Source organism: Pimephales promelas, chromosome 19 (assembly GCF_988280905.1).
Source record: "Pimephales promelas chromosome 19, fPimPro1.hap1.1, whole genome shotgun sequence".
NCBI lineage: Eukaryota > Metazoa > Chordata > Actinopteri > Cypriniformes > Leuciscidae > Pimephales > Pimephales promelas.
The window spans coordinates 12,160,715-12,177,197 of record NC_142787.1 but is presented as its reverse complement, the minus strand read 5'-3'; the positions used below and the strand labels follow the sequence as shown (position 1 = coordinate 12,177,197).

General features: G+C 37.2%; 1 protein-coding gene across 2 annotated transcripts in view; it reads right to left on the bottom strand.

Annotated features, from left to right (window-relative positions):
• The window catches only part of LOC120471237 (synaptic vesicle glycoprotein 2C), a 59,708-nt gene that overhangs the window by 7,869 nt on the left and 35,356 nt on the right, over nt 1-16,483 (bottom strand). For both annotated transcript variants that reach the window (XM_089123607.1, XM_089123606.1), the window contains exons 4-10: nt 14,143-14,294; nt 7,322-7,455; nt 5,672-5,761; nt 5,404-5,514; nt 4,698-4,786; nt 3,289-3,453; nt 1,204-1,337 (exon numbers count right to left, since the gene is read on the bottom strand). In XM_089123607.1, the coding sequence (XP_088979733.1) occupies nt 1,204-1,337; nt 3,289-3,453; nt 4,698-4,786; nt 5,404-5,514; nt 5,672-5,761; nt 7,322-7,455; nt 14,143-14,294 (875 nt within the window). The remainder of the gene's footprint in view (nt 1-1,203; nt 1,338-3,288; nt 3,454-4,697; nt 4,787-5,403; nt 5,515-5,671; nt 5,762-7,321; nt 7,456-14,142; nt 14,295-16,483) is intronic.

Sequence of the window (16,483 nt, the reverse complement as noted above, 5' to 3'; positions counted from 1 at the left end):
GATGATAGCTCAGTTCACAACAACAAAACACGTAGATCATTTGGTCTTGTCATTTGGTCTTGAATCATTTGGCAACTTTTTAAAAGTAAACTTTCCATTCAGAATCTTATTGGCATCCATTTCGGCGTCTCACGCTCGTCATCCACTCAAAACGTTAACCAACTATTTGGCCGGCTCGCAAGCCCAAACGAGTGTGTGCGGCGTGCCTGTTGTTTTGTTTCTGGTCTAGCTAGATCCGCTTGTGCTTTGGTCGACGAAGCAACAAAACGTCCTTGTGCGGCGCAAGCCATTGAAATGAATGGGTTTCATAGCGCAGCGCACGCATGCCACGTCCTGTTGCAAAAGCATGTGAAAGAAAGCTAAAAAGTTTGCTAGGCCAAAAAGACCATTAATCGTGCGATAAAAAAATGGGTTTGCGTTAATGCCGTTAGTAACGTGTTTAACTGACAGCCCTAATATCTATATATATATATATATATATATATATATATATATATATATATATATATATATATATATATATAAATAATGTAATAATTTTTTATCATTGTATTAAACATATAAATGTATATTTTTATAATTTAATTATAATTTATATTGAACATTTTTCATTATATATAGATAGTATATACACACTCACACACAATATTTAAAATAAAAGTATAGTTTGTATTATTTATAAATTATATTTTAATATGTTCTAAATACTCTATATGTATTTATATTTACTAAATATACATATAATTTATATATTTTTATAAAATTATATATATATATATATATATATATACAAACACACACACACACACACACACACATAATGTAATATTTTTATTATTGCATTAAAAATATAAATGTATATTTTTATAATTTAATTATAATTTATGTTTTATTTTTTTATTAATAAAAATATATTAAAATAAAATAAGAATATTTAATAAATATAAATACATATACAGAATATTAGAACACATTAAAATTAAAATATAAAAACTTGAAATAATAATTGAAACTATAATTGTGTGTATTTTAATATAAAATAGTATACATTGAAGTAATTTAATATACTTTTATTTTTTTATACTTTTATTTATTTTATAAAAATATTTTTTATATATGTTTGAGATAAATGACATAAACACCAAAAGATGATTGTTTGAATCACCTGTCAGACCTGAAGTGTATATTCGGGCGCTCTGGTACCTGTGTTATAGAAGAAGCCGTCTATGATGGTGCAGTTTCTGAAGACGGACCCGATGGAGCTGACGTCCTCAAAGTAACAGCTCTGAAAGCTGGAGTCGATGAAAGTCACCGCCTTAAACTTCATCCCAATAAACCTGGAATAAAGCACACGAGAGCTCAATACTCAGCTTCATCACTCCTTCACTTATAATGAGAACAAGTATTACACATCAAGAATCAGTCATGTGATCTTTCACATCTCAGCTGCTTCCTCTAGAGAGCACAGGGTTAAATGATGGACTCACACGTGTCTCCATTCAGTTTCTATCATCTGTTGAGTTCTCTCATTATAAATCATATTCGTGTTTGTATGTGAGTGTGTGCGTGTGAGTATGTGCGTGTGTCACAGGAGCTGGACTCTCCAACAATACGATAAAAGCTTCTTCTGCTTCAGGAAAGAGAAGGAGTGGACGGTCATAATAAACACAAAGAAAGAGAGAGGACAGAAAGAGAAAAGGAGAGGAGAGAGATAAGGGTGTTTTAATTTCCTGGCCCTGTGTCTGGATGAGACATTGCACACACACACTGGGACGTTATTTATGAGGGAGCGACCAGACCGCAGAGAACAATCACACACACACACACACACAGAAAGCAAACATTGACCTCAGCTGAAGACTCACGATCTGCTCTATTTCTGCAAACACATGTAGTTTAGCTCTAGATTTGATCTGAAGAACGAAGGCGACGCCACAGAACGAGCTCTCAGAGTGAACTCTCGTTTTTATCAAAGGGATTCTTCTTGCTCTTTTGAAATAAGAGTTTGATTTCTAACCATGAGCTCATTAACATATGAGCGTATACATTTACATATCAACATCTACAGCAAACGCCATTCCGAAATGAGCAGGACTATCCTCCTAAAGACAGTGCTCCAGCATAATCCAAAGGAAAACACCTGGCAAACAATCTTACAGTTCCCACAATTCCCTGCAGACTGAGCATTTGCATATACTTCCTCTCATTGGATTTTCCGAACAAGTTTACATGCTACTAATTTCTCATTAAAACAGGCAAATCACAATATTGCAGCTGGATTGCAGTGTTTCATGACTCAATACTGCCAAAAAATGTACCGAAAATTGCCAAATTCTAATTCATATCGGAAACATGATGTGCATGTAATCCAGGGCGATAATAGTTAACTAAAACTAAAACCTATAAAATCATTTTTGTTACATGAAACAAAATAAAAATGAAAAATACATTTTATTTGAGCTATTTATCACATTTTTAAGTTCAACTTAAATCGCTCAACTAAAATGACTCAAATTAATGAATTGAATGAAAGAATTATAGACATACTTTAAATTAAATCTAATTAAAGCTACACTGTGTGATTTTTACCCCCATCTAGTGGTGAAAAGGTATATGACCATCCAGTGAATATTAGTTTCTGTTCCTCTCGATTCCGATTTCGTTTTAACTCCTACGGTGGCCAATGTAGTCCAAGATTAACATGGCTTCCAGTTCGACCTCGTCCATGAGTGTTAACTCAAACGTAAACGCGAAAGACGAAGCTTGAATTAACGGGTATGTCCCTCTTTGGCTAATGTACTTTCAAGATGGAGGGGCAACATGGCGACCGACATTAGAACCCCTTACCCGTATGCATTTTCAATGGCATATTATACACTCACGAGAATACTTTATTACTTGAACGAAGTAAATATACATTAATGAGCACATATATTTTTGAAAGAACTGTGTTTTTAGCTAAGAATGAACTAAAAGAGTTACACAGTGTAGCTTTAAAAATGACAAAAACATTTAAATTTAAAACTATAGCTGTTAACTTAACACTGTCATGGTTTGACATTAAGCAACAAAAATTTCCCACATTTATTAAAAGGCTCGTACTATCATAAAACAGCAAAATGACTTCCACGTAGAGGCTGAAACATGCCATCAGAAACTAAATGGTGTCTATTTTTGAATGGAAGAAACTCTGAAGGTGATATTCAGTACATACATTAAATGTAACACAAGTGCATATATGAGAATAATATGATTATTATGTGAATGAGAGCGCAGACTCAGACTCACCTGTCGTTGATAAACACTCCGTTTTTATGGATCTGGTTCTCCAGCGTGAAATTAAAGGTGAAATCTTCGGTTCTCTCGTTGTTGTGGATCTTCACGCGGGAAGCGTATTCATCCGCCTGAAGGTGCTTGATGACGTCAGGGAACCAGACAGACAGACCGTAGAAACTGTGGACAGGAAGTGATGTCATCAGCGGCACATGAGGTCAGAGCGGTGGCGTTTGAGGGCTCGGTGAGGTGCTGTTTACTCTGTGTGTGTGTGTGTGTGTGACACAGGTGGTGACACCGGTGCTTAGTTAATTAATTTCTGCTCCTCAGCGGTGGGCTTCAGTCTGACAGCGAGCAGCGATAGAGGCATCTGTTCACTCTTTAATTAGTGTGTGTGTGTGTGTGTGTGAATCTGCTTTTATTTTGTATTGTAGTCTGAGAGCTTGAGTTTGTGCCAGAGTGAAGACATGACTTTATTAAGGTGGTTACACTTCATTTTAAGGTGACGTAGTTACATTTACTTACTCAAATAAGTACTGAGTAATATTAATTAACTACATGCACTTACTATAGAGTTGCGGTTAGAGTTTTAGAGCTGTCCAGTAAACAAATTTAGGTTCTGGGAACATTCTGGGAACGTTAGTTTTTGGTTCCCAGAACATTCCTAGAACTTTCCCTTAAGGTTAAGGGAACATTCCCGGAACATTCTCCTTACGTTATAAAAATGGAACCTAAAAATAACCTACATGGAACGTTCCTATAACGTTCTTAAAATAACCTCATGGGACCATTCAGGAATGTTAGGGGAACGTTCTGTGTTTGCTGGGTGGCGCTATTGGTTTTAGAATAGAATTATTGGTTTTAGAATAGAATAGAATAGAATGTCCAAGAATAGCCAGGCCAAAGGAGTTTTTAGTGTGATTTCATGAGTAAATTGGATTGTTACATGCATAAGAGTGTGGATATAAGCCCTCCTACAGAGCTCTGTCTCTGAGCCCATCCATCCAGGCTTAAGCTTCAATAAATACAATAATTAAACTGAGACTAGTCCCCCTCATGCAGCTCCACCCCAGGGCCTAGTCACTGCAAGGCAGCTACTTAAAACATGGTGATTATAGAGACTACACTTCATTACAGTGCCAGAGAGGAGCAGAACAAGACTGAGACACACAAATAGAACAGAATAGAATAGAATAGAATAGAATAGAATAGAATAGAATAGAATAGAATAGAACAGAATAGAATAGAATAGAATAGAATAGAATCTGATGATATTGTACTCTAAATGCTATGCAAACACTGTGTTATCACTGATCACTATAATCAGGGCTCCGCTGGGTGATAATGTGTGTAACTACAGGGGTCGTAAATCAGGGGACGAGCCGGCCAATCAGACAGTGGATATTAGAGCCAAACGGTCTCACCCAAACGACAGCGAGAACCACACGATGGCCAACTTCACAGTGTTGTCCCTGATGGGGTAATCCCAGCACTTCATGAACGTGAGCCAGATCTGCACACACACACACACACAGACACACAGTCAAGTAATGCCTAAAGTGCACAACATATGTGATTTATGTATAAAATGATTTAATTTCATCACACAGTTAAGAAATGCAAAGGCAAAGATGATTAATGTTTGCTGTTGTTGTGTTGTCTGCTAAGCACTGTATTTGGAATCTGCAACTATTATAATACATTGCATGTACGTGTGGGACACCTTATACCCGTGACAAATTCCTTCCTTGTATGTTTTGCATACTTGGCCAATAAAGTTGATCCAGATTAAGTTGATTTCAGCCTATACAGTATATATAAAAATATCCTAAGCACAAAATCAGCATATTAGAGTGATTTCTGTATGATCATGTGACACTGAAGACTGGAGTAATGACACAGGAATTACATTTTAAACTGAATTTCAATATTTTACTGTATTTCTCAAATAAACGCAGCCTCGGTGAGCAGAAGAGACTTCTTTCAGAGGCATTTAAAAATCTTTCTGACCCCAAACGTTTAAGAGCTGGTGTAAACTGCCTTAGAAACACAGTCTGCATTAATGAATCCCATGGCACATGGTGTGTGTGTGTGTGTGTGTACAGGAGATCTAAGGGTTCGTTCACTCACTCCGTGCAGTTCACACTTGATCCGGAATAAGACTTTGAGCACAGGGTTTGCCGACTCCGACTGCATCTCCACCAGCTCATCCAGGTGTTTCGGGATCTTGATCCGGTTCACCTGCAGGTGGAGACAGAGAGACGTGACGTTCCCAGTGCAACGGTTTGAGTGTGTGGGGTCAAGGGTCAAGTTGCTTAGCTGTGGTCGGTCTCGTTAACCCACTGCTGGTGGAGTGTGTGTTGATGTATGAGAGAGGACGGGAGTGTGTGTGACTCACAGTGAAGACTTTCTCCGGCTCTCCACGCGCACGCATGTTAGTGTCATGAATCTGTTTGAGCACCATCCACGCCTCGTCATGTTTTCCCATCTGTAGATGAGAGTGTGCACAGATAAAACACAACCTCAAGTCACATTTATTTGTACAGCGCTTTTCACAGGACACATTGTTTCAAATCAGCTTTACAGAAAATCATGATGCTAATATTAATAATATCTTCATGCCTTTAGTCACATTTGGCAGATTAGAGCTGGCCGATAATTAGTTACATTTTGTAACGATATAAACATATAACACTATATACAGTAGTATCGCTTCATATCGTGAATATACTGTAATGTGGATTAAAGGAGTAGATCACTTTAAAAAAAACTTTTGCTGATAATTTACTCACCCCCATGTCATCCAAGATGTCCATGTCTTTCTTTCTTCAGTCGAAAAGAAATTAAGATTTTTGATGAAAACATTCCAGGATTTTTCTCCATATAATGGACTTCATTGGGAACCAAAAGGTTCAAGGTCCAAAAGACAGTTTCAGTGCAGCTTCAAATGGCTTTAAACGACACCAGACAATGAATAAGGGTCTTATCAAAGACCCTTCGAGTCATGACTCGAACGAGTTTGAACAGGAGAGTCACGAACGCTCATCACAGAACAGAGCACGGCGAGTATTTGTGCTCATAAAACTTACAACGTTTTTTATTTACTTTCGCTTGAGCGTTTCGCTTGATAAGACCCTTATTCATCGTCTGGTGTCGTTTAAAGCCCTTTGAACAGTTTGCAGTTTGCACTGAAACTCTAATTTGGACCTTGACCCGTTTGGTTACCAGTAAAGTCCATTATATGGAGAAAATCCTGGAATGTTTTCATCAAAAACCTTCATTTCTTTTCGGCTGAAGAAAGAAAGACATGGACATCTTGGGGGTGAGTAAATTATCAGCAAAAGTTTTTTTTTTAAAAGTGAACTACTCCTTTAAGTTAGACATACATCAAACTTTATATATAGAACCGTGCGATGATACAGTTTATAAATTGCAGGCAAACACTATTGTACTACATTAGCCCTGACTGTTTTCCTCAGATTTAAATAATAATTCAGAGATGAAAACTACAATTTTCACATGTTGTTTCTCATTTGGACTTTTATGTTTAGTTTGATTTAGTTTCCTGTTTCTATTTTGTAGTTCTTTTGCCCTTTAAATTGGTCAGCTGTGTTCCTTCCCTTCATGTTCTTTGTTTTCCTGGTATTAAAGGGATAGTTCACCCAAAAATGATTTACTCGCCCTCAAGCCATCCTAAGTGTACTATGACGTTCTTCTTTCAGCCAAGCACAATCAGAGTTATATTAAAAAATATCCTGGCTCTTCCAAACTTTATCACAGGAGTGAATGGTAACATTTTTTTGAAGCCCAAAAAAGCGCATCCATCCATCATAAAAGTTCATTAACCAGGGGGTTATGAAGGCCTTTTGAAGTGAAGTGTAATAAAATATCCATAATTATAACTTTCTAAGCTATAATCACCAGTTTCCAGTAACGGATATCCGAGCGTTCACGAGAGAGTCGAGTTCTGGCGACTGACGTAGGCGTAGCGTTAGCTTAGGTGAGAGGAGAGCTTAGGCACACGTGTGATCATGCAGACTTTCATTACCTGCAGGTAGAAGCGTGGACTCTCCGGCATGAACGTGAGCGCAACGACTGCAGAGACACAGGGCAGCGCGCAGACCACCACAAACACACGCCAACTGTGGAACTGATACGCTGAACCCATACTGAAGCTCCAGCCTGCACACACACACACACACAAGCAGAGAACATTAAACAACCATAAACAGCTAAGATAAAAACTTTTACATTTATTCCTTTCATTTGATTTGCCCAAAACTATGGAAGCTTGTTTCCGCCACAGAATGAAAAATAAAAAATGTAATTGCGACTTTTTTTCTCACAATTGCGAGTTTACACCTCACAATTCTGTCCTTATTTCTTTGAATTGCTAGATATAATGTCAGAATTGCGTGATATAAAGTCAGAATTACGTGATATAAAGTCAGAATTGCGTGATCTAAAGTTGCAATTGCGTGATATAAAGTCAGAATTACGTGATATAAAGTCAGAATTGCGTGATATAAAGTCAGAATTACGTGATATAAAGTCAGAATTGCGTGATCTAAAGTTGCAATTGCGTGATATAAAGTCAGAATTGCGAGATATAAAGTCAGAATTGCGTGATCTAAAGTTGCAATTGCGTGATATAAAGTCAGAATTGCGTGATCTAAAGTTGCAATTGCGTGATCTAAAGTCAGAATTGCGAGATATAAAGTCAGAATTGCGTGATCTAAAGTTGCAATTGCGTGATATAAAGTCAGAATTGCGAGATATAAAGTCAGAATTGTGTGATCTAAAGTTGCAATTGCGTGATATAAAGTCAGAATTGCGAGATATAGTCAGAATTGATTGATAGTCACAACTGCGTGTTATAAAGTCACAAATGGATGATATAAGTCAGAATTCCAAAATATAAAGTCAGAATTGCATGAAATATATTCGCAATTGCGTGTTATAAAATTAGAATTGCGAGATATGAAGTCAAAATTTATTGATATAAAGTCGAAATTGTGTCGTAAAGTCAGAATTGTGAGATATAAACTATTCTGAGGGGAAAAAGTTAGTCTTTTTTTCTTAGAATTTGCCTGATAAGTCGTAATTGCAAGTTTATATCTCACAATTTTGAGAAAAAATGTCAGAATTTCGAGATATAAAATTACAATTATGTGATATAAAGTCAGAATGTGAGAAAAAAAGTCCGAATTTTGAGCTAAAAAGTCTCAATTCTGTCTTTATTTCTCAGAATTGCCAGATATAAAGTCAGAATTGCATGATATAAAGTCAGAATTACGTGATATAAAGTCAGAATTGCGTGAAATTTGGACGCAATTGCATGTTATAAAGTCAGAAATTGATGATATTAGTCAGAATTGCAAAATATAAAGTCAGAATTGCGTGAAATATATTCGCAATTGCGTGTTATAAAATCAGAATTGCAAGATATGAAGTCGGAATTGAATGATATAAAGTCGAAATTGTGTGTTGTAAAGTCAGAATTGTGAGATATAAACTATTCTGAGGGGAAAAAGTTAGTCTTTTTTTCTTAGAATTTGCCTGATAAGTCGTAATTGCAAGTTTATATCTCACAATTTTGAGAAAAAATGTCAGAATTTCGAGATATAAAATTACAATTATGTGATATAAAGTCAGAATGTGAGAAAAAAAGTCCGAATTTTGAGCTAAAAAGTCTCAATTCTGTCTTTATTTCTCAGAATTGCCAGATATAAAGTCAGAATTGCATGATATAAAGTCAGAATTACGTGATATAAAGTCAGAATTGCGTGAAATTTGGACGCAATTGCATGTTATAAAGTCAGAAATTGATGATATTAGTCAGAATTGCAAAATATAAAGTCAGAATTGCGTGAAATATATTCGCAATTGCGTGTTATAAAATCAGAATTGCAAGATATGAAGTCGGAATTGAATGATATAAAGTCGAAATTGTGTGTTGTAAAGTCAGAATTGTGAGATATAAACTATTCTGAGGGGAAAAAAGTTAGTCTTTTTTTTTTCTTAGAATTGGCCCGATAACTCGCAATTGCAAGTTTATATCTCACAATTCTGAGAAAAAATGTCAGAATTTCGAGATATAAACTCGCTATTATGTGATATAAAGTCAGAATGTGAGAAAAAAAGACAGAATTTTGAGCTAAAAAGTCTCAATTCTGTCTTTATTTCTCAGAATTGCGACTTAATATCTCATAATTCTGACTTCATATCTCGCAATTGTGAGATAAAAAGTCGCAATATACTGTATATATATTTTTTTTATTCAGTGGCGGAAACAAGCTACATATGATGAGAGAAAATACAAAAATAGATGAAGTCAAAAATATGTTTGTTCTGTGTTGCACATGAAATTAAAATTCAACCAGTTGTTTGAAATTTGAAATTGAAAATTTGAAGTTATTTATGTACAATTTGAAAGCACAAAACACTTATAATAAAAAAAGTACTGTGGCATTACCATGATAAAATGATGATATAAGATAAAACTACTGTACTCCATAATTACCATTGTTAACCATGGTATTTACATGATCGCCTAAGACACTTCAAAGAATATAATGGTGCAACCGCTACGTAAAATAGTATTAAGATGCACCTCGTCCAAAAAACACGGTATTACTATGGTAACATCCCCAAAACAATGGTATTTAAAAAAGTATGTGTAGATTTACAAGATTATTATTAGATTATTATTATAGATTATTATTATTTACAATAGTAACCCTGCACATTACCATAGCGTTTTTTGGTTTTGATGATGACACAAGCAAATGCTTTTCAGAACAACACAAAATACACAAGTGATTTCCACAAACGCCTCTGCAACTAAATTTCACAGTGAATAAGTTTGTTTGGTGTGTGTTTGTGTGTGTGTGTGTGAAGAGGAGTCGATTAAGAATGCCTGCAGGAGTAATACTGCTGAAAAAAACACTCTCACTGAAAAATAACCATTAAAGTTGGTATCATTTTCCACATGGCTGCTGCTCTCTGACGCTGCGGAGAATGTCTAGAGGCGGAGCGGCACCATATGGTGTGTGTGTGTGTGTTTGAGTGTGTTTTATTCAGAAACTGAGAAACAGTGAGCGATGGAGCTGAGCAAGATGCTTACAGGACAGCTGCGGGGGAACGGAGAGGAACAAACGGAGACGCCTTGGAGGACAGAAAGGCCTTGGACCAGAAAAAGATGCTTAAAGAAAAATTCTGTCATCATTTACTCACTTCAGACACAAATGAAGCTTTGCAGAATGTTCATGCTGCTCTTTTCAATACAATGACGGTGGATGGCGACAGCTGATGAGCTCCAGAAAACAGCGGAAACCCCAGAAAAGGAGTTCATATGATTTGTGCACCATTACTCTGTGTCAAAAGCTGACCGTTTGTTTAGTAAAGTATGCTGAAGACAAAATGAGATACATGATGATAGAATTTTCCCTTGTGGGTGAATTTTCTTTAAACTCCTTTAAAAAAAAATAGTTTTCCCTCTTTCGAGTACAAAGTCTTCAGGAGTTTTACATAATGGGGGACCAAGCCTGCAAAGCAAAGCAAACGAAATGAAACGGACCTAAACTGAACGGAACTGAATGGAACGGACCAGGCCTGAACTGAACGGACCTGAACTGAATGGAACGGAAAGGACCAGGCCTGAATTGAACTAAACTGAACTGACTGGAACTGAACTGAACAGAATGGAACGGAACTGAACTGAACAGACCGCAACTCAACTGAACTCAACTGAACTGAATGGAACGGAAAGGACCAGGCCTGAATTGAACTAAACTGAACTGACTGGAACTGAACTGAACAGAAAGGAACCTGAATGGAACTGAATGAAACAGACTGGGCCGGACCTGAACTGAACGGAACGGACCAGAACTGAATGGAACGGACCGGGCCTGAACTGAACTGAACGGAACAGACTGGAACGGACAGAACTGAATGGAACGGACCGGGCCTGAACTGAACTGAACGGACCTGAACTGAATGGAATGGACAGAACTGAATGGAACGGACCGGGCCTGAACTGAACTGAACGGACCTGAACTGAACGGAACGGACCGGGCCGGAACTCAACGGAACTGAACTCAACTGAACGGACCTGAACTGAACGGAACGGAACGGACCGGGCCGGAACTGAACGGAACTGAACTCAACTGAACGGACCTGAACTGAATGGAACGGAAAGGACCAGGCCTGAATTGAACTAAACTGAACTGACTGGAACTGAACTGAACAGAACGGACCTGAATGGAATAGACTGGGCCGGACCTGAACTGAACGGAACGGACCAGAGCTGAATGGAACGGACCAGAACTGAATGGAACGGAACGGGCCTGAACTGAACGGAACGGACTGGAATGGACCGGGCCTGAATTAAACGGACCGGAACTGAATGGAATGGACCGGAACTGAATGTAACGGACCGGGCCTGAACTGTTCTGAACGGACCTGAACTGAACGGAACGGACCGGAACTGAATGGAACGGACCGGAACTGAATGGAACGGACCGGGCCTGAACTGAATGGACCTGAACGGACCGGAACTGAATGGAATGAAACTGAAAGTTTAAAGTTTCACATAATTCATGTATTGAATAAATATTTTAATTGATATGTAAATAATTATAATTACATACACACATAAAAAACTCCCAAAACTCTAATATATATATATATATATATATATATACAGTATACTGTAAATTAAATTACACACATTTATAACATATTTATATATGGATCATCAAAGGTTAGCAGCAAAGACATTGATTAATAAAGTGAGATTAAATACATACATTATATTTGTGTAATTTAACATTTAATTATTGCAGTTCTGTGTTATTTTGTTATTCTGTATTTCATTGTTTTTATTATTTTCTTTTCTATGTTTTGTCCATAGTGCTGGTCACCCCATATTTACACCCTTTGCAGTTTGCACACACACACACACACACACACACACACACACACACACACACACACACCCCTGTAGTCTCTGAGCACTAATGTCTTCTAGCTTCTAATGAAATTACTCTCTCTCGGCTGTAAGAGGCCGTAGGGGACACACAGAAACATCACCGCAGAGACCAAAGTTATTACATCCTTAAAACCTGCACACTCACAACCTCTCTCTCTCTTACGCTGCATACTATATTCATCCTAAACAATATACAAGATCAGAAATACAGTGTCCACAATGATAGTACACTGGGAGTAAGCCAAATGTGCCGAGACGGTTTCATGTACACTCATATCTCACAGACTGCTCTGTCAGAGCTCAGGACACACAAGTATACTCAATTAAGTCTCATTTAAAACTATAATGTTCATCTCAGATTTTTCTCCTAAAATCCCTAATAACATATAAACATAAACCAAAATGAATTTGTATTTTTTTTTAAGTATTCTTCAAATCCATGACCATATTTACTGACATATCCTTTGAAACTTTATGTGTGGAGTACTTCTTTAATGCACTTTTTTAAAATAAAAAAACAAAACAAAGAAAGCCCAGATGGGAAAAAGTAATACTTATATACTTTCCATAAAAAGTAAATAAGTAATGAAACTAGTTCATTTTTTTAGGGAGTAAAGTGATATATATATATATATATATATATATATATATATATATATATATATGTGTGTGTGTGTGTGTGTGTGTGTGTATAAATACACAGTATATATATACACTGTATATATACATACATACATACACACACACATACACTAAAATAAATAAATAAATAAATAAAACAAATGTAAATAGGTTTCATATATAAACCCTAAAGGTTCATGTGGCGTCTCACACATGTGTTTACTCCAGACGGATCAATATTTACCACACGTGCTTCAGGTAAAAAATAGCAAGTCTGGATTACTTTTTAGCAATAACCCTCATTACAAGGCCGCAGCGCTTCACGTGTGTGTGTATGTGTGTGTGTGTGTGTGTGTGAGAGGAATAACCCACGGGTGCGTGTTTATCAGTCACCATAGAGAATCTCATTATATAGATTATGTGTGTAATGGAGTGTGTTCATGGACCACTGACTCTAGAGAGACACAACACAGTGAATAACACAGCACATCGGTATTCACCGCAGCTCCAGCTCCCATCACAAACTAGCTAAACCAGAGCTTAACAACTGAACATATTTACACACGTATTTATGGCTATACTACTTACTAAAGGAACAATGATCATATTAACCACCACAGATGGCATCCATGTAGATAAAAGATCAGTGCTAAACAACCAGCTAACAAAAGACTAGCATCACCTGTCTAAAAGTAAAAGTTTTTACCTCAGAACAAAAGTTGGAGGACGTGCAGCACACACACACACACACACACACAGTCTGAAGTCCTTCACCTGCCTCTCGCCCGCTCCTGCAGTGATGAAGGCATTGCGGCAGAACCGTTTCAGCACACGCCACTGCCTCCTGACCACAGAAACGGTGCTAAAACAAGAGACGCTAATCAATTGACCTCAATTACCAGCACAGTATCTCGCAGGACACCAGCAGCCCCGTATACACTCCCACGCAAAATTACCCATCATCCTCTCATAATGAGATGATGAAGGACAGAGAGGCAGAAGAGCACGAAAGGCTTCCCAGAGGATCAGTTATGTCATATCAGCACAGACATTTGTCGCATTCTCATCATATTGCATCTTGTTCGGTGCTGATGGGTGATACCGTCTGCTAGCAGGATAGCAGGATTTTATTCAAACTGAAAACAAATCTGAAAGCAGCCTTACAGATCACTGTTTCTACTGTTTCTGGGTGTGAAAGATTGGGTCAAGGGCTGGATATACAGCTTTATGATTGGTCGATTGGTGCTGTCACTCACCATAGTGTGGTATAATGGCCCAGGCCATGGCCGAGGCGTAGATCCCGCCCACCATCCAGAACATGCAGAGCCAGCTCAGGTGTTCCCCGCGCTTCTCACGGGCCAGACACTCCGCAAAGTACGAGAACACGATGGGAACCGCCCCGCCAATCCTGCAAAGGAATTTTTTTATTTCTTATATTTTTATAATTAATCATTTACATTGATTTAAAAAATAACAGTTGAAACAAGTCTCTTCTGCTCACCAAGGCTGCATTTATTTCATCAAAAAATGCAGTAAAATAGTGAAATATTATTACAATTTAAAACAGCTCTTTTCTACTGTATGTGAATATATTGTAAAATGTCATTTATTTCTGAGATCAAAGCTGTATTTTCAGCATCATTACTCCAGTCTTCAGTGTCACATGATCCTTCAGAAATCACTCTAATATGATGATTTGTGCTCAAGAAACATTTTTCATTATTATCAAGTGGAAATATTTTTTTTAGGATCGTTTGATGAATAAATGGTTCAAAAGAACAGCATTTATTTGAAATACATTCTTTGGTAATATTATAAATGTCTTTACTGTCACTTTTGATCAGCTTAATGCATCATTTCTATATATATGTGTGTGTGTGTGTGTTCATTATTATCTAACTTAAATCGATTCATTTAATTAAATAATCCCCAAATAAAACAAGTATCAAAAATGATGGAAGGGGATTCATTCACACGGGATTCCTTTGCGCTATTTTTAACACGGACTAAATTACACAAATAAATACATAAATGTAAATACATTTCATCAAATAAAATCAGCCAAGTTCAAAAATGAATAAATTGTCTTATTATGCTCTTCCTTTGTGACGCATCTAGCTATTTTTGGGCCTGTACTGTGTGTTTCAGTCTGTGACCTCTAACCCCCGGCTTCAGATGTGCACAGCACTGATTCAGTCTGGAGTCACTGCACTTCAGTTAGCAATACAACCCTCTCTCTCTCCTCTTACATTACGGGTCTGTGTCAGGAGGTTAAAACAACTGTGACATTGCAAAAGTGCTTGAAGAGAGACACAGGAACAGCATTCTGACTGACTGTGTGTGTGTGTGTGTTTTATTCTCAGACAGCAGACATGATGGAGTGATCATATAATCAGAAGATGATTCAGCCTTTGTTTAGCAGGTTTATGATTATAAGAAAAGATCATTGCAGTGTTTTACACACTTTATTTGGGTCTATAAACATTTGCAAAACATATTAACTTATCATGCACCATCGACTCACTGATGCATTCATTTGCATAACAACAACTGTTTATTATTAACTACTTGCATGGTCTCATACATCCATATCACATCAAATAAAAGGCTGATTTCAATTCTGGTCCAAATAATCCCAGACGGCAAAATAGTGTCTGGTACATCTGGTACATACACGACGTGGAGACACTATGTTGCTGTCTGGAATCAAGAAATTATAAAGACCAGTGGGAACCTCAGGATTTTCTTTAAATTGAATGTTAAAAGTCACTATAAATCAGTCATGTGTGTGGTTTGACGTTCTGAGGAGTGAAACAATGATTCTGTCATTGATTACTCCGCCTCTTGTCATTCCAAACCACTAAGACTTGTTTTGGGTTATAATTTATTTCGAAAGTCCACTTTAGACACTCTACTAACTATAACTTTCTTTGCACCTATATGTCAACTAACTTTCATTAGAGTATGGGCTCTATGCACGGCGTTATTTCCGGTGAAGCATTAGGGATGCTCGATAACTTCCGCCGATCATAGAGTCCAATGCAATAGCGAGAATTTATATTGAATTTTATACTCCATGGTTATACTAATGAAACGTTAGTCACAAAAACAGATAAAACAGACACCCCTCGTTGTGTTTATGCTTCTTTTTAAAATTATAGTAAATAAACATAACTATATATAAAATTACATCTAAACGTATGTACGTTTTGTTTCAAAGACGGGATGACAGTAAATATTGAAGACTCTGCCATAATCCCGTTTTCTCCGGTTTTCCTCCGCTTTAATCTACACAACCGGAAATGGACGAGCATCCTTGCGTCAAATGCGGAACTTATGCGTGCATATAGCCCATTAGCAGACTGGATCAGATTACACGATTTTAGCCCGATTTTGGCACGATCCGTTTGATATAGGATGTCGTGGGGATTCGTAAACGACAACGGGCGTCGTAAAGATCGTATCATCTCGTATAGTGTGTCATAGTGGGCGACAACCTACGTCACATCTGCGATTCTTCACGACATCACGGCAAAAAGACTAGCATGTTTAATTTTTTTAACGGTCGTCCACGACGGTTCCGTCACATGTATGAGG